At 42.6% G+C, this 24,961-nt stretch overlaps 1 protein-coding gene across 1 annotated transcript in view; it reads left to right on the forward strand.

The window, feature by feature from the left end:
- The window catches only part of kiaa1109 (KIAA1109), a 347,797-nt gene that overhangs the window by 271,932 nt on the left and 50,904 nt on the right, over nt 1–24,961 (forward strand). Inside the window, exons 67-72 of the mRNA XM_084310762.1 lie at nt 9,143–9,233; nt 10,922–10,981; nt 17,167–17,444; nt 19,100–19,315; nt 22,675–22,855; nt 23,604–23,784. Of these exons, the coding sequence (XP_084166888.1) occupies nt 9,143–9,233; nt 10,922–10,981; nt 17,167–17,444; nt 19,100–19,315; nt 22,675–22,855; nt 23,604–23,784 (1,007 nt within the window). The remainder of the gene's footprint in view (nt 1–9,142; nt 9,234–10,921; nt 10,982–17,166; nt 17,445–19,099; nt 19,316–22,674; nt 22,856–23,603; nt 23,785–24,961) is intronic.

Consider the following 24,961-nt stretch of genomic DNA (forward strand, 5'->3'; position numbering starts at 1 on the left):
TAGTGTTACATCCAAACAGCCTGTTTGAAAATACTAGAATCCAACATAGTCTGGTGAAAACGCACCTTATCATCCATAAGTGTGATAGTTTTGTCCTCTTCATAATAATCTCCAATAGTTCACGATCGCGATCGCCATTGCCGGTACCAGTTGCCTCTGGAGTGCTCTCCCGGCGGCGACTACCGCGGAGCGGTGAACAGAATATGTTACCTCCTCGGCCGGTTTGACTATAGTATTTTTATGATTTACCAGAAGTGCTGAGTCTAATGTAGTCTGGTGAAAACGCACCTTATCATCCATAAGTGTGATTGTTTTGTCCTCTTCATAATAATCTCCAATAGTTTGCGATCGCCATTGCCGGTACCAGCTGCCTCTGGAGTGCTCTCAACTACGGCGGCGACTAATCCTGCCAGCAGTGAGTGAGCAAACCCCCCCCCCCCCCACAGTAAACTAGCCCAGGTCAAAAGGTAGGCGATACTGCCACCTATCGGGATTCTTTGACTGTTTAGTATAATAATAATAATGAAAAGAATATATTTAAAAAAATGAGTATTTACGTTGTTGGCGTTCAACGTATGGCACCCAATAACGAATATAATCGTTGTTGGTGCAGATTGAGTTAAGCATAGGAAAATAATTAAAGGCCCAATCTGTAATCTGGGCGATTTGAATCTTAGTTATTATGCATTTAGATACTCAAAGATTTTTACTTGTAGATAGAAAAGTAAGCCTTTTCGAAGTCATCGTGACTCAAAATACTGGTATGTTTTTAGCCAATTTATCTTTGCTAATTAGGTCTCAATTAATTTGAGATATATATATATTTATAACTTTCTTTTTATTGTTTTTCACAATAAGCAAACAATCACAAACAACAAGACATAACAAAAACACAATCCCGAGCTGCATTATTAGTGTCGCTTTACAAAAATATACTTTTCACATGCTGAGTTCTCAATTCTCTTACTTTCCCTATAGGTATGGTGAATATTCTTTACAACTATACATCATCCACTGGTTGTCGTAATTAACATATAAAAGTCCCATTTTTTCCCAGTACTTCAAACCTTTCTCTTCCTGTAATCTGAGAATAAAAGTAAGTCTTTCCATTGTGTATATTTCGCCTATAATGGCCAACCATTTTTCTTTTGTTGGAGGTTCTTGTTTGTTTGTTTGTTTGTTTGTTTATTAACACAGTTAAACAGAAGTAAAAACAATACATAAGTTATAACGATTGTGAAGGAGAAGTTAGAAGCCTAGAGGCTTATCAAGAACGTCCCCCGTTTTATAAAATCAAACATACAAAATAGGAGAAGGTCTCCGGTATCTTAAAATTCAATATAACCTGCATGGTGGAGTGAACATATTGCCAATAACGTTGAATACCTGGACAATTCCAAAAGATATGAGAGTGGTTTGCCTCCCTCTGGCCGCACTGTCTCCAACATTGTTGCTCTATGCCTACTTGTCGGGATTTGATTTTGGGAGTTATGAAGAATCTAGTCAAGTTTTTCCAGCAGAATTCTCTCCATGTTTTTGAATTAGTCGAGCTACATTGAGTTCTGCACATGTTCTCCCATTCGTCTTCAGTTATTTCAATGTTTGATTCATTTTCCCAATTTGTCTTAATGTAACTTGTGGAGTCAGTTCTGGCCTGAACAAAGCTATTATATAATTTTGACACAGTTTTACTCATCTTGTCTTTGTATGCCTGAATGAATATCTGAATAACACTGTCTATTGGGGTATTGGACTCGGACACCTTTACCTCTTTTAGAAAGTACTGGCGTAGTTGTAGGTATCTGAAAAAGTCATGCTTATCCAAACCGTATGTATCTTTCAAGGTTTGAAAGCTCACAAGTTCTCCATTCTCTACCATTGTGCTGAATGAGGTAATACCTCGGAGAGCCCATTCCTTAAATGTTTGATCATACATTCTTGGTTTAAATCCTAAATCGAAGGCAAACCACCTCAAGATCCTAATCCTTTTTTCTAACTTGAATTGTTTCACAATTTTGAACCATGTCTGTAGGGTGTGTACAATAAATGGGTTTAAGTTTCTATATAGGGTCTTGGCCTGCTGTCTATCACCAATTACTGTCTGGAGTGGTATATCAATTGATTTCACTTCAATGTCCTTCCACTTCGCTTCATAGTCCCTTTCACACCAACAGACCAAAGGTCTTATTTGCGCTGCATAATAATACTCCTTCAGATTTGGGAGGGACATGCCTCCCTTCTCTTTAGGGAGTTGGAGTGTCCGGAACCTAATTCTCGGTTTTTTCCCGCTTCATATGAATCTAGAAATCATCATGTCCCACTCGTTAAACTGTTTAGCAGGGATTTCCACCGGCAAGGACTGGAAAAGATATAGCAGTCTAGGGACTACGTTCATTTTTACTGAGTCTATTCTGGAGGTGAAATCCAGGGGGGCTAATGACCATCTTTCTATATCTTTTTTAATTTGTGTGTTTAGGGGCTGGTAATTTGCTTCATATAATTTTGTTAAGTCCTTAGTCAGCCTTACTCCCAGATATTTTATGGACTTCATGTTCCAATTTAAATTGTAATTTTCTTTTATTTCTCTTGGGGGGGGGGGGGGGGGGGTATAGTTATATGTAAGTATCTGTGTTTTTCCTATATTTAGTTTGTATCCCGAATGTTGACCATCGGTTTCAATAAGGTCCATTAGTCTAGGGAGGCTCAGACTAGGGTTTTTTAAGTAAATTAAGACATCATCCGCGTATAATGCTATCTTATGCTCTGTTTCTTTTATATTAATACCTGTTATATTGGGGTCTTCCCTAATTGCTTGGGCTAGCGGTTCAATGAAAATCGCGAACAGGGTGGGGCTACATGGACATCCTTGGCGTGTACCGCGTTCTAGGGCGATCGGATTTGTTAATCGACCGTTTACTTTTATTCTCGCTGTGGGTCTTGTATATAGTGTTTTAAAACACCTAATTGAATCTTCCTTGAATCCTAACCTTTCTAGTACCAAGAATAAATAGTCCCAGCTCACACAATCAAGCGCTTTTTCCGCGTCCAGACTTAATAAGGCCGAATAAACGTTGGTTTGTTTAATCTGATTCATAATATGTAGTGTTCGTCTTAAGTTATCCTGGGTTTGGCGACCAGATATAAATCCAGTTTGGTCCGTGTTTATTAGGTCTGGCAAAAACTGTTCTAATCTTTTCGTGATAATGGAGGCGTACAGTTTATAATCCAAATTAAGGATCGATATTGGTCTAAACGAACTACATAATTCCTTATCTTTACCCTCCTTGGGAAGTACTGTTATAGTCGCCTCCCTCCAGGAGGGAGGGGGGATGCCCTCTCTAAGAGTGTAGTTAAATGAGGCCACCAGCAATGGCATGATCTCCTGGCGAAAAGCTTTGTACCATTCTGCTGGAAGGCCGTCACTACCTGGCGATTTGTTAGCTTTAAGATTAGATTAGATATTGTCCTGTCTAACTCCTCTATAGTGATTTCTGCAGTTATAATTTTGTTCTGCATTTTGCCAATTGAGGGCAGGTCAAGAGACCTCAGGAATGCAATAGTGGCTTCACTATCTATTTGTGCTGGTTGTGTATATAGGTTTTTGTAGTATGATTCAAAGGCCTTCTCTATATCTTCCAAATTACTGGCCACTACTTCAGTTAAGGGATCTTTAATCTTATTAATTGTATTTTGTGTCTGTTGCTTTCGCAACCTTCTGGCCAATAATCTAGTAGCCTTTGGGCCTGATTCATAATATGTTTGACGTAAAAATTAAAAATGTTCTCAATGTCGTCCTTATAGACTTCGTCAATCAATTTTCTTGTTTCCCTAATTTGCTGTAGCAGCTGACTAGTTGGAGTATTTTTATGCTGTTGCTCTATAGATGTAAATTGTTGGGTTAGATCCTGATATTTGCGCTCTTTCGTCCTCTTCAGTGTTGCTGTGATGGCAATCATTTTCCCCCTTAGCACGGCTTTTGCAGCATCCCAAACAATCACTGGATTAACCTCACCATTATCATTATTCTCTATATATGTTTTTATTTCTGTCCTAATACTTTCACTAATTGTTTTGTTGTTCAATATTCCTGTGTTAAGCCTCCATAGTGTGTTCCTTGGCCTACTATCCAAGTGTAAAGTCATATAGACTGCAGAGTGGTCTGATATGTCAGTAGTTCCCAAAGTACAATCCCTTATCCTATGTCTATCACCTCTAAACATAAAAAGATAGTCAATTCTTGAATAAACAGAAGGAACAGAATAGTGGGTGTAGTCTCTCAGATGGGTGGAGATCTCGCCATACATCAAACATTCCTAAGTCTGTGAGTGAAGCATTAATTATTTTTGTCTGTGGAGTCCTGTTCACCCTATGGCTTGTAGTGTCCAGCTCACGACTAAAAATAGTATTAATCTCCCCCACAGATTAGTATCCCCTCAGACTCCGCTGCTATCAGACCAAATATGAATTTATAGAAACCTTTGTTGCTCCCCGGTGGGGCATATACATTCAGCAGCGTAACCAAGTTGCCCTCTAATTTGCATTTTATCATGACATAGCGTCCTTCCTTATCATTAGTTTCTTTCATAAGTTCAAAATTTAATGAGTTAGGAATTAGTATAGAAACACCTCGTTTATGACCCGATCTAAACAAGCTATAGAGCGTATTCCTATATCCATATTTCTTGAGTTTCTCGTGCTCCATCTGAGAGAGATGCGTTTCTTGTAAAAAGACAATTTTAGCTTTTTCACGTTTCAATTTGGTTATGACTTTGCTCCGTTTAACTGGGTTAACCAGACCATTTACATTTATAGATACCACCTTAAAGTTTCTACTCATCTGTGCTTTAACAACTTAAACCTGACACTGTCAACCCGGAATTCACACATTACTAAACATGAACAGTTAGACACATACACATAGAGAACGGGTGTAACAATAACAAAAACAACAATTGGCTTCCAAAAACAGACGTTTGCTGGCCATCCCATGGCTTAGGTCCCGTTGGGGGTGGGGGGATAGGCTCCACTCAAGTGCAGGCCCCAGCGGAAAAGGAGCTATAAAACAAAAGAGAAAGTGTCTAGTCTACCTACAGCGTGCCTGAGGGACTCTCGACGGTCTTTCAATAATCAAGTGGAGTCTGTTAAACTATAAAAAGGGAGACTAAGTCATCCAGTCATTTGGGTCAAGGGGCTATTCAGCGTTCACGTGAATAGCTTACAACTAGTCCGCATTAGATCCAACAAAAACTCGGAACATCTAACGTTATCGTTAAGCGAATCAAAACAACACAATACAGCCCATAGTCCTTAGACATATTCGGGCAGGTTACTCACGTCACGTTAAATTAACTCACCAGTCTTATTAGGCTATGTATTTCTCACCCTGAGATTTATTTGCTGGTGGTACATTGATAGTCCTGCAGTCTGTTCTTTGCTCGTTGGGCTATTCCTCTCTCCCTCTCGCTCATGTCTCCCGGGTGTCTCTCCTTCCTTCCAGCGCGCTGCCACGGTTGTCCTTGCTGTAGTCGCTCGTCCTGGTCTGTTCTAACAACGTGGTGGGCTGGTTCCTCCACAGCGACTCCTCTCTTCTTCAAGTCCTGTGCGGCTTCCTCGGCGCTGTCGTATGTGCGTGTGCCGGAGTCCCAGTGGATTCGGATCTTAGCGAGGGGTGTCTGGAACCGAATCCCTTCTCCTTTCAGTGCCCTTTTGATGCCGCTATATTCTCTTCTCTTCTGCATCACCGCCGTCGCGTAGTCATGGTCAAACGACAAGCGTTTGCCCTCGATCTCGATCTTATTCTGCCAGGCTTTACTGATGACCATCTCTTTGGTAGTGAATTGTAGGAAGTTTACTATAATCGACCTAGGTGGTGCATCTGGTCCTGGCTTTTGAGCTAATGCTCTGTGGGCCCGCTGGATCTGCAGGTTGGTATCTGTCGGTAGTGAGAGCTCAGCTCTTAGCAGTTTATCAATAAACTCCGGGAGAGGGCAGTCTTTCTCCGTTCCCTCCGGTACGTTATAGATGCGCATATTTGTTCTTCTGGACCTCCCTTCCATTTCCGTTAGCGCTTCTTGCATGGCTCTCTGCTGTTCCAAAGACATGAGGAGTGTTTCCTTGACTGTCATATTCCATGTTTCTGTTTCTCCGATGCGCGCCTCCGCCTCGTGTATTCTGGTGCTTTGTGCTTTGGTCTGTAGTGCGTTAGCTATCAGTTCTTGATTAATTTCCTTTTTAAAATCTTTGAGTTCTGTCATCAGTTCTGTCTTTAATTCTTCTTATGTCGTTTTCAAGTCGTTCTTCAGTTCTGTCTTAAGGTCGCGTATCTCTCTGCTAATGTTGGCTAGTCCCTCTTGAATTGTTTCAGTCGTGTTATCGCCGTCGCCATCTTCACCCATGTTAGTTAGTCTTACTTCGTCCATCTCGCCGTTTTCGTCGTCGTTCTCCTGTTTTTTACGATTCCTTTGACTCTTTCGACTCATTGTTTATGTCCTCTCACTCATTTCCGAGTATTTCATTATTGTTTTAGCTTTTCTTTTGAATTTGGAGAGGTTATTTTAATTGACCGTCGGGAGCTATAACTTCAAGCAGCCATCTCGTGTGCCTCTCCCTACGGAAGCCGAGATATTTTAGTTTTTTTTACTAGATTTTTTACATTCGGATTACATATTGCACCTTTTAGACTGGTACCAGCGGGTGCGGCAGGGTAGTGTAGAGGTCACTTGCCTGCCATCTTATGAAGTCCTCCGCCTCGGATGGTGACTTGAATAGACGGTTGCACGACACAGCTCCTCGTCCCGTCTTTACTTTCAGCGTTGCCGGGTAGAGTAGGTATACCTCCACCGCCCTTTCACGTGCTAGATCCATGGCTCTGGCGAAAGCTCTACGGCGCCTCGCTGTGTAGTCACTGAAATCTGCGGCGAATCTCAGGGTACAGCCGTTCATCACCGGAGGATTCAACCTGGCCTCTTTTAAAATATCCTGTCTTGTCTGGAACCTCAGGCAGCAGAAGATGAATGTGCGAGGGTTTGTATGCTCACTCTTCATCGGGGTAGCGGCTCTGAAGATCCTGTGCGCTCTCTCGATCTCGGGGCAGGCTAGCTTCGGGAACCACTTCGGTATAATTTTCTCGAGGAACTTAATCGGCGCGTCCTCCTCCACTTCATCGGGTAGCCCGTATACCGGTATTCTAACATTGCATCTCCTGCCACGGTCCTCCAGATCTGCCGACTTCATCTCACAAGCCCGCAGCTTGTCCTCCAAGGACGATATCACCTTGGCGTTGGTATCAGCCAGCTCCACGACTGCGGATAGGCTCTCCTCCACCACGGCTAACCGTGTGTCTATGCTGGCTACCGTCTCCTGGAGCCAGGCCCGGACTGGCCATCGGGAGCACCGGGAGTTTTCCCGGTGGCCTGGCCTGCACAGATAAAAAAAAAATTATATAAAAAAAAAAAAAATTATATATATTTTTTATTATTATTATTATTATTTTTTTTGCCAGGCCATTGTTTCTAGTTGTGGCAGCGGCGCGGCGCGATAGTTTTTAGATAACCAAGTGGGTGGGGAACAACCAGGATTTCACTGTCTGCGACAGAGTTGGAGAACTATCTGACTCTCTCTCCCTCACGCGGACACACACACACACAATGGAGCCGTGCTGCCGCTTGTGATTGGTGGAGGCAGGACCAGGCGATACAACTGATTGACAGTGGAGGCGGCGAATGGAATGGCAGATGGCACACTCCCAAAAGGAGTTGTTAAATCTGACATTACAAAAAACAATATGTGGTGGTTATGATTGGGGCTGAAGTTGAATAAACAATTTATGAAAGAGAGTCAAAATAATTCCAAGATAATTCAAAGATTACACACCTTTGCCACATTGGCTACAAACATAATCACTGCAAAGTTATCAAACAAATAAGAATCTGATCAGACACAAGGGTTAAGTTGTTGTTCCCTTTCTAATTTCCTCAAAAACATCTAGTCTAGTTAATGTCATCAATATTATTTGACAATTGATGCTTTTTGTTGGAAATTTCAGTCAGTGAGCTCATACTTTGAGCTAATTTTATAGTTAAAATGATTGAGACAACGCAATCTTCTGTCTTCGTTGTGCATGCATGCGTGTGCTCACCACACGTGATACATGTGTCACTATTCTGGCAGTGGCTACTGTTATTATAGTATTGTAATGAAAGGTCTGTTATTTAATGTTTGTGTAAAGGGCTATTTTAACTGTTGATGGGTAGTGCATCAGTAAAGTGAATATGGTTTTGTGCTCTTGACTTGTTTGAATAGGTGGAGAGAGTGGTTAACTGTATTATAATAGTAAATAGAAAAATATGTTGTGCTCTTGCTTTTTTCTTTTTGAAAGTGGAGAGAGTACCATTGCTAGTGCCACAACAGTTTTATTTGAGGTTCATAACACTACATTGTACTAAGCAATTGTTGGCTCATTAGTTTGTGATTCACATGCACTAAAATTCACCAGAATGCAGGAAATTAAGTCTTTGTAACTAAAATCTTCCGGGTGGGGGACCCCCAGACCCCCCGCTTAAAAAGTGGCCTGATTGGGGCTATATTTCGCGCTATATCTCCCGGTATGAATTATTTCCCCAGTCCGGCCCTGCCTGGAGCGCATCCACTCTGCCGGTTAGCTTAGCCACGATAGCGTCAATTTCCTCACAGAATATCGACCTAATGAGCTCCTTATCCACGGCGTTCAGCATTCCCATCCTGGTCTGTGTCTGTTTAGACATGGTTCTAACGTAAAATCAAATCAAATGGTATAAAAACGTAATCAAACTTAATGTGGCTTTGTTGCTGAGCTCCGAAAAATCAGCCTGCCATGCGTTGCTGAACGGAACCGAAAACCCTCTAGGCCTCTTTTCTTTTGGAAAGAATGATAAAAAAGAAAATTAAAATAATTTTTTTTAATATATATATATATATATATATATATATATATATATATATATATATATATATATATATTATTATTATTATTATTATTTTTTTTTTTTAACTAAGAGGTTGGCAGTCGACTACGGCTCCTTTCGACCGATTAGTCGACTAATCGACTAATAGGGGTCAGCCCTAATATATATATATTTTCTTTTGTAATACCCCTCTCTGTCAGCTCTAGGATAGGAGACGTGGATGATTTGCCAGACATCCGGGTGGATGCATCTTCTCCTGGTCCCAGAGTCACCTTCAACATCCAAGACACGGTAAGCGACTGCATACATTACCACCCCTCATATGGGGAAATATATACTGTAGTATACCTGTAATCCAATCATATTGGACTGCAGGTTACTGTGGGAAGCGTTCCAGGTTTCAACCTTATTGTCCCCAGTTGTTTAGCAGTAAAGACAACATCATTGAAAACACAATTGACAATAAATGGTAAATAAACACATTTAAGAATGAATACAATTGAAATACAATGAATTCACGCTCCTGAATTTACCGTTGGAGTTCACCAGCACTATTGCATCAGGAACAAATGAGAACGTATTGTTCTTTTGTATAAACTATTGTCAGTTTATACAAACCTTTGTTGTTTTCCAAAAAAGTTGTTAGGGGGTTCATTATGCTAAGCTGTGCTATGTTAATCAACATTTGTTTTTCTACCATTCTCAATATTCCTATATAGTGGGGAAAGAATAAGCCTACCACAAAATAGTTTATAAAGTTTTTTCAAGTTCCTTAAAAGAATGTATCTGTTTTTAAGTCATTGTGTTGAGATATGAATGGTAGAAAAATAAGACGTTCATTTATGTATTTTTTTTAAAGGTAGGATCTGTAATACGGCTGTCACTCTTCTCCCAAATCAAGTTAGAACTAATTCAAAGTTATATGGAATTTGTTTGAATTATATTGAACTTTTATGTAATCAGAATCCTCTATTAACCCTATTCCAAAACAATTATTGTCATCGCTTAGAATAGTTGTAATTGCATATTGCCTCTGGACAGTCCCCAGAGAGAGGGAGAGAGAGAGCTAGAGCTAGGCACTTCACAATGACAAATGCACTTATGTCTATAGTATAGAACGCGCTTATGCGGCCTGCTTCAGTAATCACTCCAAAGTGGTTTACAGCCATAGTCGTTCAAAAGAGCAACGGGGATCGACAGATACTAATAATATACTTTACTGCTTTGGTGATGAGATGATCCATTAAGCAGCATGGCTTGGTTCACTATTTTCCTCCACTCTCTACATAGCCCTATGGCATGCAATAGTTCCAACATGACAGTGTGCAGTCTAGCAGCCAGGCAACGCGAGAGCGTCATCTGTTGGAATACAAGGCACACGCACACTACTTTAAACATGATTCTGGACTCTGGAAAGCAAATTACTAAATTGTTAGCGGGACAAGTGTTATCTGCAGGTTCAAACTTTGATTGAAAAGTGACAGCCCTAATCTGTAATGACGTCAAGCAGCGACCTCTAGGCAAAATAACCCCGTTTGCTATTGCGCTTTGTTTATATTTTTTGTTTTGCTCTGGGCCCCATTCCCTGTACATAACATTAGTTAGCTGGATAGGATTGTTTGACACACAATAAGCCCTTTTATTTCCTTGAAGTATAGTTAGATTTTAACCTAACTTGAGTAACAACTTACCAGAGTAACTTCTTCAGCTCAAACCTGCAAAAGGACATGTTTATTCACTGGATTAGATTTGAGACCTCTCTTGGGTCTCAAACCCTGGACCTGGGGTGTGGCCAGTGATCGAGACCCCTCCCCTATACCCGCTCAACTCCAACCTACACATCAGACCAAAACAAAAGAAAATGTAAACAAAGTGCAAAGCTAAACAGAGTGAAATTCCTCCCTCGCTGTTACAGAATGATCTTTTGCTTTAATTTTTTGGATGATCTTGACGTTGATCTCTTCTTTGTTCAACTGAAGCTGAATAGTCAGGCCTTGGACTCCACACAAACACCTGTCAGTCCAGGAGAGGTGTTCAAGGTATACAGAACAAAAGATGAAATACAAAGAAATGAAAATGCCTCAACAAAACTAAATTCTGCTTCCTACACTCTTCCGCAGTTAACTCTGCCGGCGCTGATTTGATTTGAAAGATGCTAATTCAAAACAGGATGATGAAATGTTTGCCTCCCTCAAGACTTTTCATGATGCAGACAATGCCACGAGCCTCCCTGCTGATAATGTGCTACCAACATAAAAACTCTAGCACAACTATTGTAAACATTTTCTATAGGCCAGGTTTAATGCCTTGATAAACTTTTTTGATGAGCTCAACATAGACACGCAGTCAACGAAATGCTGCAGTTATGCAGTGTGTGCATAATATCCAGCTTTAAATTCACTTGCCATTTAAATTATGTAATAATTAAAATGTCACATGCAGCACATTTCCATCCTGTTCTGAACTTGCATAAGGCTCCAAATCCACTCTTGCTTCAACCTTCAAGTACGTATGCGCTGGTTCCCAGCAGCTAAGCATGGTCAGTATAGAATCTATGAGCCAAATGTCTGCCGCCTGTATTGTCGTCAACTACAGCACGGACCTCGTCTGTATTTTTGCTTGCGTGAATATATAGGGGTGCAATCCTTCTCAGGGATATTTATTTCTAAGCACCATGTAGACCGAAGCGTGCTACTGTACGTCTTCTGTCTGCACTGGGATTTTGATTGTGGGTCTGAATGTGGCCAGTGCATCCAGCAGCCTCGACGACCTGCTCTTAAAACCCAGACTGACTCTAAAAGAGTACCTGACCTGACCTGAAACACTTTGGAATTCAACTGACACTATGTTACTATGAACTAACTAGAATAGAATAAAAGAATAGTGTTACACTGTCTGACTTATGAAAATCACACAGAATATTGAGTAAAATAAAAGTATTTAATTAGAATTGAACAGTTAACAGGAATTAACTTCAGTAAGGTCAAAATGACCAAACAGAAAATAACAAAATGACTGCTGGAGACGGAGGAGGGAGAGCGAGCATGGCACCAGCCATCTCCTTTATACCGCTCGTCATCATCAACCCCCAATCTGAAACACCTGCCAGCATTCCACCTGTGATTGAGAGGAGACAGAGGCAAAATCCCAGAGGGGCATAACAATAGAATTTATCAAGCACATTATACATATGCCTGGAATTCGCCCTCTGCATTTAACCCGTCCCAACCAATTAGGAACTAGTTAGGAGCAGTGGGCCACAGTCCAGCAGCACCTGTTCCAGATTCAGATTCAGATTCCTACCTAGTAGCATGCATGTCCTTATGGTGTGGCAGGAAACCAGAGTACCCGGAGGAAATTAACATGAAAACTCCACACAGAAGGGCCTTCCACCGGGGTTCGAACCCAGGGCCTCCTTGCTGTGAGTAAACAGTGCTAACCACTGTGCCGCCTTATCAGCTGTTGTCTTTTGCGTTACTTTCTAGTTAAATAAATAGAGAAACCCTTAGTGTGTTCTGAATGTTCTTAAGAGAGCGAGAAATTAGACTGCCTCTCGCTGTCCAGTTCAGCGCCACAGACAGCGTCATGGTGTGTCTTGAGGGAGCAGCTTGAAGAAAAGAGAGGCAGAAAGAGCTGCTAGCACACTGGGGATGATTAAGCAGGCTACCCTGGCCAGTTTGGCAATTATTTTCATTTTGAGATTTAAATATGTAATGTAACATATAAAGTTGGAACCAGAATCCTTTTTGTTAGATATTTTGGGCAGGAGCTACCAAAATAAATATACCATGAGAGCAACAACATAGGCAAGATGGAGCATTGTGGTGATTTGTAATCACTTTGTCATTTATCTTTAATGCTCCGCTCAGCAGATACTGAGAATGATTTAGTTCAGAATCTGCAGTCAGAATGAACCCACAGAGATATCCATGAGTGACTCTGCTGTCTCCAGGTCCAGGACAATAAATAGTGGTGAAGACAATAGTCGAGGTCCCCTCCTCTCCCTCTCTCCCCCCCCGTGTCCCTCGCCCACAACTCCCCTTCCTGTTGTCTCACAATTTCCCTTTCTGTTGTCTCACACCTTCCCTTCCTGTTGTCTCACAGCTTCACTTCCTGTTGTCTCACACCTTCCCTTCCTGTTGTCTTACAGCTTCCCTTCCTGTTGTCTCACACCTTCCCTTCCTGTTGGCTCACACCTTCCTGTTGTCTCACACCTTCCCTTCCTGTTGTCTCACACCTTCCTGTTGTCTCACACCTTCCTGTTGTCTCACACCTTCCTGTTGTCTCACACCTCCCTGTTGTCTCACACAGGGGTGCAGTCGTAATATGGGCGAAGGCCAAACGCCCGCGCGCGCGCGCCCTCTGTTGCGCACAAAACAGATGATGCACCTTGTCTCATCCTTCCAGTGAAGTCGGGAGATCAAGCAACCCCCCACCACACCTACAGGGCTTGTATTTGGTTGTCGGTATCCTATTATTATGCAAAGTCTAGGTGATAAGTGTCGCGACGAGTCATTTTATCACCTAGACTTTGCATAATAATAGGATGCGCGCACTTCGGCCTCAGTGACGAAGGCCAAACGCCGTTTGACCGCGTTTGCCCAGCACTGCACCCCTGGTCTCACACCTTCCTGTTGTCTCACACCTTCCTGTTGTCTCACACCTTCCTGTTGTCTCACACCTCCCTGTTGTCTCACACCTTCCTGTTGTCTCACACCTCCCTGTTGTCTCACACCTTCCTGTTGTCTCACACCTTCCTGTTGTCTCGCACCTCCCTGTTGTCTCACACCTTCCTGTTGTCTCACACATTCCCTTCCTGTTGTCTCACACCTTCCTGTTGTCTCACACATTCCCTTCCTGTTGTCTCACACCTTCCCTTCCTGTTGTCTCACACCTTCCTGTTGTCTCACACCTTCCTGTTGTCTCACACCTTCCTGTTGTCTCACACCTCCCTGTTGTCTCACACCTCCCTGTTGTCTCACACCTTCCTGTTGTCTCACACCTTCCTGTTGTCTCACACATTCCCTTCCTGTTGTCTCACACCGTCCTGTCCTGTTGTCTCACACCTTCCTGTTGTCTCACACATTCCCTTCCTGTTGTCTCACACCGTCCTGTCCTGTTGTCTCACAGCTTCACTTCCTGTTGTCTCACACCGTCCTGTCCTGTTGTCTCACACCTTCCTGTTGTCTCACACCTTCCCTTCCTGTTGTCTCACACCTCCCTGTTGTCTCACACCTTCCTGTTGTCTCACACCGTCCTGTCCTGTTGTCTCACACCTTCCTGTTGTCTCACAACTTCCTGTTGTCTCACACATTCCCTTCCTGTTGTCTCACACCGTCCTGTCCTGTTGTCTCACAGCTTCACTTCCTGTTGTCTCACATCTTCCTGTTGTCTCACACCTTCCTGTTGTCTCACACCTTCCTGTTGTCTCACACCTCCCTGTTGTCTCACACCTTCCTGTTGTCTCACACCTTCCTGTTGTCTCACACATTCCCTTCCTGTTGTCTCACACATTCCCTTCCTGTTGTCTCACACATTCCCTTCCTGTTGTCTCACACCTTCCTGTTGTCTCACACCTTCCCTTCCTGTTGTCTCACACATTCCCTTCCTGTTGTCTCACACCTTCCTGTTGTCTCACACATTCCCTTCCTGTTGTCTCACACCTTCCTATTGTCTCTTCCTTTCCTGTTGACTCACAACTTCCCCCGTAAAACATCCCTTTGTTTCCCCCACACTCCATCTTCCACCGACCCATGGTACGTATGTCTCACAGAGACGATGGGGACACTCTTCCCCAGGTGGCCACCTGACGAGAGACCCTTTGGTTCCACCACGGAATCAATCCCAAAGGAGTCGACTCCTTGACTCCAGTCACAGCTCTATGACTGAGCCCAATTCGAATGTTGACGTGGAGGAGTCAACTCTGCTCAACTCCAGTGGCAGGAATCACGGTCAGGGTCGGCTCCAGACTTCCCCTCAGTCGTTCGTTGCTAGGTTACTGTTGAAGCTGTATCATTCATATGATGACTCCAACTGACAGAGATAGTCCACACCACAGTCCAACTGACAGAGATAGTCCACACCACAGTCCAACTGACAGAGATAGTCCACACCACAGTCCAACTGACAGAGATAGTCCACACCACAGTCCAACTGACAGAGATAGTCCACACCACAGTCCAACTGACAGAGATAGTCCACACCACAGTCCAACTGACAGAGATAGTCCACACCACAGTCCAACTGACAGAAATAGTCCACACCACAGTCCAACTGACAGAGATAGTCCACACCACAGTCCAACTGACAGAGATAGTCCACACCACAGTCCAACTGACAGAAATAGTCCACACCACAGTCCAACTGACAGAGATAGTCCACACCACAGTCCAACTGACAGAGATAGTCCACACCACAGTCCAACTGGAAGTGGACTACGACTACAACCCCCATTTTTTGGAAAACTTTTTTAAATGGTTTGGTGCGTGGCAGAGTTCACATGACGTATCAAACGAATCCAAACTTTAGAAGAAGTTGATAGCCTTGGGGTGTGAAGGTTTAGCCACTTCTGACTGGCATGCAATTTGGCACAATCTATGAAAAGAAGAGACAGATTTAGTCTTGAAGAGTTTCAAAAACCTTGGAATGTAAAACCATGCGTTAGCTGCTGTTTTTCAGTGCTATGAAATCGAAAGCTGCCTGGTACTGTAGCCAACGCTCTTTCACAAGTTTCCAAGAAGAACTGTGTGGAAGGTGTACTAACGGAAGCAAGCAGGGGAAACTACTGTGACTGTGACCACACATCATTAAGGTGTTCTACTCATGTGGACGTTTAACGATCGTTCTTTTCTTTGGCGCTCACCTAATGGGTTATAATAATGGAGGAGCTTGAGCTTTTGTTTTCACTGTCGCAACCTCACATGTATTTCATCTTCCTCCTATCAAGGTTTCCTCTTCATCCTAACAACCTCATCATCCTCATCTTCCTCCTGATCTCACGCCGTCTCTCTTTCTATTTACAGAGCAATGCATGAACCTGTGGGCTACAGGCCCTCTTTAAAATCAATAGAGGCCTTTCACTGAATGTTTGGAATGTCTATTTTTCCTCCATGTTAGAAGAGACAGCGGTTACTACGTGCAAAACAATGGTTCCTATGTGTTGAATAAATTGGTGCCCTATTACAGCGTCTTACAAACAAATCGAATTGGAACACTAATACCATGCTTTTACAATGTGTTACCTACTCTACCACTGCATGGAAATTAGGCACTTTCTTTCTAAAATGGTTATCAACGGTTACAGGCAGCCATGTTGGAAGATCGACAACTACACAAACATACCGTGAAAGACCTCTATTCACAAGCGAATGGTGTTCTGTACAATCGGACATGCGACATACACCAGATTATGTACCTCTGGGGAATTATCATATTCATACCGTTATGCAAGCGAGTGAGCTGTGTAATGTAACAGCAGTGCAGTTTGATTGAATCTGCACATTAACGCCATGCGGAGTCCTTCCCCGCTCAAAAGTTGGGTTGCATCATCTCAATTTCCTATGACATTTCCTGGTATACCCTGCCCCCAGTCTGTGATGATGGTGGAAAAACCAAGACCCTTATCTTTGACTTATCCTCCTTTACACCAGAGTTTACCTGTAATGTGAATAAATCAGCAATGCAGCTGGTCATAGTAACTTGCAAGATATCACAGAGGAACTGGACTGCAATATGACAAGGAAAAAGGTTTTACGGATGCTGATTATTAGCCAATCACCCATTTTCAAGAGGAAAGGGACACAGTGTAAATTAATGAATACCAATACAGAAGACTTTGCTCTCCGATCATGTTAAGATATTTTCCAAAACTATACTGTTTTGCAGTAGTCATTTCCTGGAGTTGAAACAACAACAGATGTAGTGCACTAGCAGATATAATTGATTTGGCGCGTTAGATCATAATGCAATGTGTCAGACTCATTACACACCATCACTCCTGCAAACAGTCCTGGTGAGCGCCGAGTCCCATTGTCCGTTTTACAGAACACTGTTTCCTTTCAAGTTGGAAATCGTGGGCCAGCTTCTTACTTAATGAAATGAATAAGAACCGGAAGCACAAGAGCTAATCAGAGCCTTCAACACTGACGTGTGTTATTCGGACTTGTGCAGATAAAAAACCTGTGACAATCTTAACACCAACGCCCTTTTCTCTGAACCTGTGAAGTTCCCAGAGGAGAGCGAGTTGGATCTGTTGTCGGTCACCATCGACGAGTCCCCCCATCCTCTTCATCATCACCACCATCTCCATCCCTATCCATCCGTTCACGAAGGCGAGTACCAGGTGTTCAGTGCCCCGGCCACGCCTGCCGTCTTCTCACCTGCGCTTCCCTTCCAGCACGACGACATGAGACGAGACGACCTTTCCTCCTCTTCCGACGACGACTCGGACAAGGAGGAGGAGTTTGACCGCGAGAGGCCAGCTGGGTACTTCCGAAGGCCTGTGTGAGTTTTACCTTCGCTGCTGGAGGCCATCATATCATATCAAGCCTTTATTTATACTTGGAAGGCAACCGAGGTTTCCCTTATTTACATTGCGTTTACATACAGAGATAAGCAATCATAAATACAGCATAGAAATCACACAGCATAGAAAATGACAACAAGGCGAGAGTAGACAAAAACTAGGATAACAAATAAATCGATTGACAATGGTTAGAGATCAAGGTCTTAAATTCTGCAACAGAGGGGAGCTCACTGGAACGGGTTCCAACATTCCATTCCAATAATGATGTAGTATAAGGAGGTAGCTTACCAATAAGGGCCTTAAAAAAAAGAGGGCCAACCAACCTTCTCATAAAGGACAGTGTGTCATACTCGTATTCGTATTTTATTTTACCAGGTAGTCACTTGAGATCAAAGATCTCTTTTTCGAGCAAGACCTGGAGCAAGACTGTATACTGACAGTACAAACTAACAGTGGATATCTACAGATATTAATGGTTATGTACATAATGAGCAAATGTGTATTGTACATAACTTATGACTGCATATAATCAGACAGTAGCTTATAAAAGAGTATTGTGGTATAGAGGTGCATAGACAGCCCATAATATCTGGGCTCAGCAGGTACAGTATGGTGAGTATGTTGATAAACAAAAAATATGTTAGATATCAAACGATGTATGGCTGCAATCATTTCATGAAATTCTAAACAGTTAGTAAACGCTGTCTCTGGCTGTAAGTTTGTCTTTACTCTACAAGACAGTTTAGCGGATGAACAGCCGGACTCTTTTCTATTCTAAAGTTTACTGCTGCATTCTTGGAACATCTTGAAAACTTGAAGATTGAAATAGTTTTCCAGTCACAGAAAGCACATGGAAAATGTATCAAATGTAATGGAAACATTTTGTGACAGTCCTTGAGGAGGAAAAGGTTAGAGATATTTTTCTTGAAAGTTTCTAGAAATGAACAGTTAGAAGGAAATAATTCACCTCAGACCAGCCTGGTCTTAAAGGAACATGCCAACATTATAGGAAATGTGCTTACTCTCTTCTCCATAGTTAAACAAGAAGATAGATACCAATTTCCTTTTGTTCAGTAGAAAGGTATCCAGCTGCAAGCTAGCCTAGCTTTTCACAAATTAATGGAAGGATATATACCTAGCTTAGCTTAAAACATTAGCCTAGCTTAAAACTCTGGGAGAGGTGTTTTTGGCCATTAATTAATTTTCATTAATTGGTGCTAAGCTAGGCTACTGTAGCTTTCAGCCATATAGCTTTCTACTGAACGCACAGGGGAAATTGGTATCCATCTTCTTGTCTGACTCTCGAGAAGACGGTAAGCGCATTTACCAATAATGTTGCTGTGTTCCTTTTAAATATTGATCCAGATTCAGATTATATATCTATATATATATATATCCATCATTATATTTAAATATACAAAGCAGCATAATTGTGTTAAGTGCTCCCATGTTATTCATTCACAAAATAGATCGATAATATCCTTGGAAATGTCCTTGAAAGTGATTAGTGATTTTCAAAAAAGGGTGCTACCCCTGAAATTGTACAACAGTTGCCCCATAATGAGGAATGGGTCTATTTCACTATATCATCATTCACTCTGCCGTACTTTACCACTGCCTCTCTTCCTCCCAGCCAAGTGCCCCACAAGAAAGCGTCAGGGTTCGCGGCCGTCAGTCAGCTGTTCAGCGAGCGCTGGCCAGGCACGCCCACCAACCGCAGCATCATTGGCGCGGCCACCGAGAGGAACATCGACTTTGAGCTTGACGTCCGCGTGGAGATCGACAGCGGCAAGTGTGTCCTGCACCCCACCACTCAGCAACCAGAGCACGAGGACATCTCCTTCAGAAGGTATGCTTGAAGCCACGCGGCATTAAGAACATGTTTTATTTATAGAATAATAATAATAATAGGCTACATGTTGTCGCATGAATAGAACTGACCACATATTATAATTAGGGATGTCCGATATTATCGGCCGATATTGGCATTAAAATGTGATATCGGAAATTATCGGTATCTATTTTCAAAAAAAATATATATATATATATATTTTTTTTACATTTATTTAACCTTTATTTACCCAGGCAAACAAGTAAGAACAAATTCTGATTTTATTTATTGTCAAAAGTATGCATAATGTTGTGTTAATTCCACGACAAGAGATATGTACCGTAATGTTAATTACCTGAAATTATTCCATTTTTTGGGGGGGGGGAATCCCTGCATATATCGGTATCGGTTGATATCGGTATTGGAAATTAAGAGTTGGACAATATCGGTATATCGGTATCGGTAAAAAAGCCAATATCGAACATCCCTAATTATAATTTTTATTCTTTTGATCCACTTTTTTCCTATTTTTCTTTTCTCCCATCCCAATTTCGTGATTCCAATTCTTCCCTCCCCTGTCTTGAATGTTGCTAGACTATGCCTCCCACTGGTCGGCTGTAGTGAGGATAGAAGCCTTGCATCATGTGTCCCCTCCGGTACACGAGGAGGCAGCCTGTTGCATCTTTTCACCAGACAGCTCGAACTCTCAGTGGCGAGGAGTAACGCGTGGGAGGCTCACGCTGCCCCCGATACTTCCTGTTTCTGCTGTACAGGCGTCACCCAAACGACCTGTAGGAGTCGCTGTCCACAACGTCCAATCCCCACCCACCGGCTTTCCCACCCTCTAACACTGCCAATTGTGTTAGTATGACGGCCGGCCAAGCCGGTAGCAACGCCGAGACCTGGGCTCGATACCAGCATCTCCTGCGTTAGTGGCGAGCGCCTTGCCCACTGTGCCACTCAGCCGCCCCTAATTATAATTATGATAATAATTATAGGCTACATATTTTATGTCTAATTAAAATAATATGCAACGTGAGAAGACACAAAAACCACCAACTATCGGTTGTCACATGAATAGAACTGACCACATGATATGATAATAATAATTTAAAAAAAAATGTATCTACTTTTTCTCCTCCATTTTTCTGTATTTTTCTCCCATCCCAATTTAGTTGTTATGCCAATTCCCCCCTCCCCTTCCTGGTCATTGCACGCATTTGCCCCCCACTTGCCAGTCTAGGGAGCCTTGAAGTCTATCACATGCGTCCTCCGATACATGTGGAGTCAGCCAGCAGCCTCTTTTCACCTGACAACGAGGAAACTCACTGGGGAAGTGTAACGCGTGGGAGGCTCACACTACCTTCCCCAATTCCCTCCCTCGCTGTGCAGGCGCCCTGACCGACCTGTAGGAGTCGCTGTTTACAACGACCAGGATACAACCCATTGGCTTCCCATCCGCTGACACTGTCCGTGTCAGTATGACGACTGGCCAAGCCGGAGGCACCGCTGACAGCCGGATTCGATACCAGTGTCTCTGCGGTGGTAGACAGACGCTTAGTCCGCTGTGCTACCCGGCCGCCCTTAACACATTGTCTGCCATGCATTGTACCCATCCTTATGCCCAGTCAGCCAGTGCTGTAACCCTATGGAGATGTTTACCTTCTTTGCAGGGCTATAACTTTTTAAATATTATAGCTATATCGACATTACTATGGCCCATTCAACATCGGGTATCTATCGTTCCGGATGTGGGAACGTTATATTTTTTCATTCATACATTGTCGTGTTAGTACCATCAAGAATATAAGTATGTTTTTAAGGTTTTCTGCAGTAATTCCTAAAACGCAAGTTATAGGCCCTGACGCATATGATAGATTATCGATTGGCGTTTCTTTCCTATACACGCTATATTAAAAAATTCAAATGTATATGATCGGTATACATTATGCTTCATCATGCGTGAAGGAAAGGGGGGGGGTCGTTTATAATTCCTTGATCGTCAGTAACGGCTTTATTTAGTATGGGTTGATATGTTGATCAGATGGATTGCCGTGAAATGAATAAACAATCGGGCTGAAAATAACGTTATATTCCTCTTACCGTTCGCCGATGAGACTAGAGGAAAAATATTCCAATTATTTGACGTCGATCTGCTAGATCCATTTCCCGTTTGTATGACGCAATAAACGCCGAAATCATATTGATTATTGCGTTTAGAAAGCGATCCCATGCACTCGAGTGTGTATCTAGATCCACGTTACAATATATTACTGCCGGAGGAATTTCCTCGATGCACCGAGCGCCACTTCCGGTTTGGCTTGGAGTGTAACTCGCCCGACATCCACCAGGCATTGGTATTGAGGCGTTGCAATATCAGACAGGGTCCAGCTGCAGTCCCGGAGGGAGGCTGGATGAATTATGAATGCCATGGCGAAAAAATGAAATATTTATCCCAAAAACGAGTTTATTCGTTGTTGGCGCACAACGCATTGGCGGGCAATAACGAATTATCACGTTTTTGGAGCACAATGTGTTAATAATAATTGTTTTATGTCTAATTCAAATAATAAATTAGATCACACTAGATTGATCAACTTACAGCTAAGTATTTCCTGCCATATAACAAGATACAAATACAAATATGAGAGTTCTGACAGCACAATAATGATGTCACTTAGATTGTAAAGAGATTAGCTGGGATAAAAGTTCTTACTGGATAGATATTTAGATAGATATTTACAGTACAATGAGATTGACAGATAGCCAGCCTGCCAACACCCCAGAATGGCTTTGGTTGCAGATAACAGAACAGCACTTCCACAAGAAATTATATTAAGATCAACAGCGTGAGCGCTGCCAGTAAAATTGGGCTAGGAATACTTTACTCTGTATATATATATATACATATAACATCAGCCAAATTTTTTTTATATTGATGGCAGTGCATCCCTAGTTAACTTATGTTAATTTCCAATTCGATTTTCAATGAACAAAACGCAACAACATTGTATACTGTTTTATATAATTTTCATATTTCCTTGTATAGGTATTATACAGGTATATTCAACAGGTCTTAAAGGGCATTACATTTGAAGTTGAGAATTGTGCACATACCCTGGTGCCTCTCGGTTCTGGGAATGTGAATGTTTTGAGGAACCTTGACTGACCTATTCTGCTGTGATCAGACTACTCAAATATGAACGGCCTTTGAAATGAAATGACCTCATTATAAAATGATATGTGATATAACCTTAACCATTCTTCTTTCACTGGTTGTGCTACAGTAATAGTTAGAGATTGAGAGAGGAAAGGGAAAAAATGTGTATGTGTACATTGATGGCAGAAAGTACCTTCTAACAACTCGTGTCCCATAGGAGCTGTGATCGCAGCCTCAGGAGTCTGGAGCAGGAGTCTCCACCCAAGAAGAAGAAGCTGCAGCCCACCTACACCTCCACCACCCACCTCCTGGCTGGCAAGAAGGTGCCCTCCTCCCTTCAGACCAAATCCAACGACTTGGAGACCACCGTCTTCTACATTCCAGGAGTAGACGTCAAGGTTGGGGCTGTTAAGGTTTTCTCCCCAACTGTTATTGGACCCAAATTGTCCCAAAGCTCATCCAGAGTGTGTACTCTTCTCTTGTGTACTCTGTAGGCATGTTAACATTGGTAGACCTGGGTGTTGCAATTTGCAATCACTCCCATGGTTCTGTCTGCACCAGCTATAACTTCTATAGTTCTGATCCGATTTGGTCAAGGACCTGAATTCTAGAATCTTTTTCAAATCTCAACAACAAGTATTTTATTTTTTGTTGTCCTAATTTTCTCCCATAAGAATGAATTGCGCTAATCTCCAACTTTCTTGGCTCAAAACGACTTCCGCTGGGAGAAACACACACACACACACTTATGGGAGGTGTCGATGAACTCCACTTTTATTGGTCTAGGTTAACCACACCCCCATTCTTAAGCCACGCACCTATGCATAAGCCATGCCCCCTTTCATATATCATCAGAAGATAGAAGAAATAATCTCATAAATCTTTTTGTAATAGTTTTTGTATTTCATTGTAAAAAAAAAACCTGGATATGGTCATTGATTTTAGAGTTCAGAAAGAATAATGACATGGAGCTAATACTTTATTTATTAATTTATTAACGCAGAAGTGCTTGTCTGGGGGGTAACAAGAAGAAAATAATGTGCAACATCAGGCCCATGTTGCCGTTGGGGAATAAAGAGGTATGACGCGGTGGGTGTAGCTGCAACAGACCACCGCCTGATTGTCTTCTTTTTCCCACTCCTCCAGTTGCACTACAACTCCAAGACCCTGAAGACGGAGTCACCCAGCGCCTCACGAGGCTCCTCCCTCCCACGCACCCTCTCCAAAGAGTCCACGCTGTATGGTATGAAAGATAGCGGCCCTCCAAGCGCCGTCCCGGGCAAGACTAACTCGCTCCTGCATCCCCCACCCCCTCCTCTTCCATCAGGTACTTTAGTGTTTTCATCCTTAGGGTCTCAGTATACTTTGCTTTTGAGAAAAGCAAGAAATGACACGTCCGGGGCGCGTCTATGCTTTCCACAACAAATTCGTGTTTCCGCGTTAGAGTTTTGCGCTCTGATTGGCCACGCGCGTTTCTGGTCATGTGACATGTGCGCCAATCGTGGGACGGCAAGTTCTGCGCCTATGTCCGGGTCTAACGGCCTGCAAACTACCTAACGCCTAGTTTATCACTGGTTAAGCTTAGGCGACTCTTTCGCAGTTGGTTAAGGTTAGAGTTTGGAATCAGGGCTGGCGTTCTATCGCCATGCTCTAAGACAAACTCTAACCTTAACCAACTTCGAAAGAGCGCCTAAGCTTAACCATCCAAAAACTTGCAGTCCCACGATTGGCGCACATGTCACATGACCAGAAACGCGCGTGGCCAATCAGAGACGCGGAAACACGAATTTGTTGTGGAAAGTATTCAGGCGTCCGGGGCAGTGTATATGTGACGCACTAAATGCTAAAACTCAACCTGGAAAGCTGAAAAAAAATAACACAGTTTAGAGACCTTTTTCTGCCATCATCTCAACATAACCTCCTTGAGTGTTGCCGTGTTTTTTTTTTATGTTGCAAATCTGGATAGTGGATAGTCCACAAGGAAGATATTCTTCTTCTATATAATTCTATATGCCCGGCGAGGGAGGATTTTGGCCTGATCTGCCCCCTAGTGGATAGACTTTTCAATCCTCCAGGTACCCGCAAAATACACAGGTAAGTATGTGAACAATGCTGTCTGCTCATACGCATGGTTGAAAGCAAGTATACCGAGACCCTTACCTGCATGCTGCTAGCACCATGACCTAATGACCGCCACTAGAGCGCTGCATGGCCTCATAGTGGCCCCCACTCCATCTACAACTACTATCCCCCTAAAGGAAATGCATGCCATTTCAACCTACATCCTAAATGTCGTCTTTGATTAAAAGGTGTAATCTGCAATCCTAATGCAAACAAATGCCCCAAATTGATAGAGATCCATTTCCGGGACAAACTCTTGAAAAACCTACGAGCATACACAGCCACGATTTATATGGTCAAATAATTACAGATTGGGTCTGGGTGAAAGGAAAGGCAGACTTCACCTGCAAAGACCAATTGCTAATTATTTATTTATATAAAAG

Source organism: Notolepis coatsorum (assembly GCF_963971535.1).
Source record: "Notolepis coatsorum genome assembly, chromosome: 3".
Classification (NCBI taxonomy): domain Eukaryota; kingdom Metazoa; phylum Chordata; class Actinopteri; order Aulopiformes; family Paralepididae; genus Notolepis; species Notolepis coatsorum.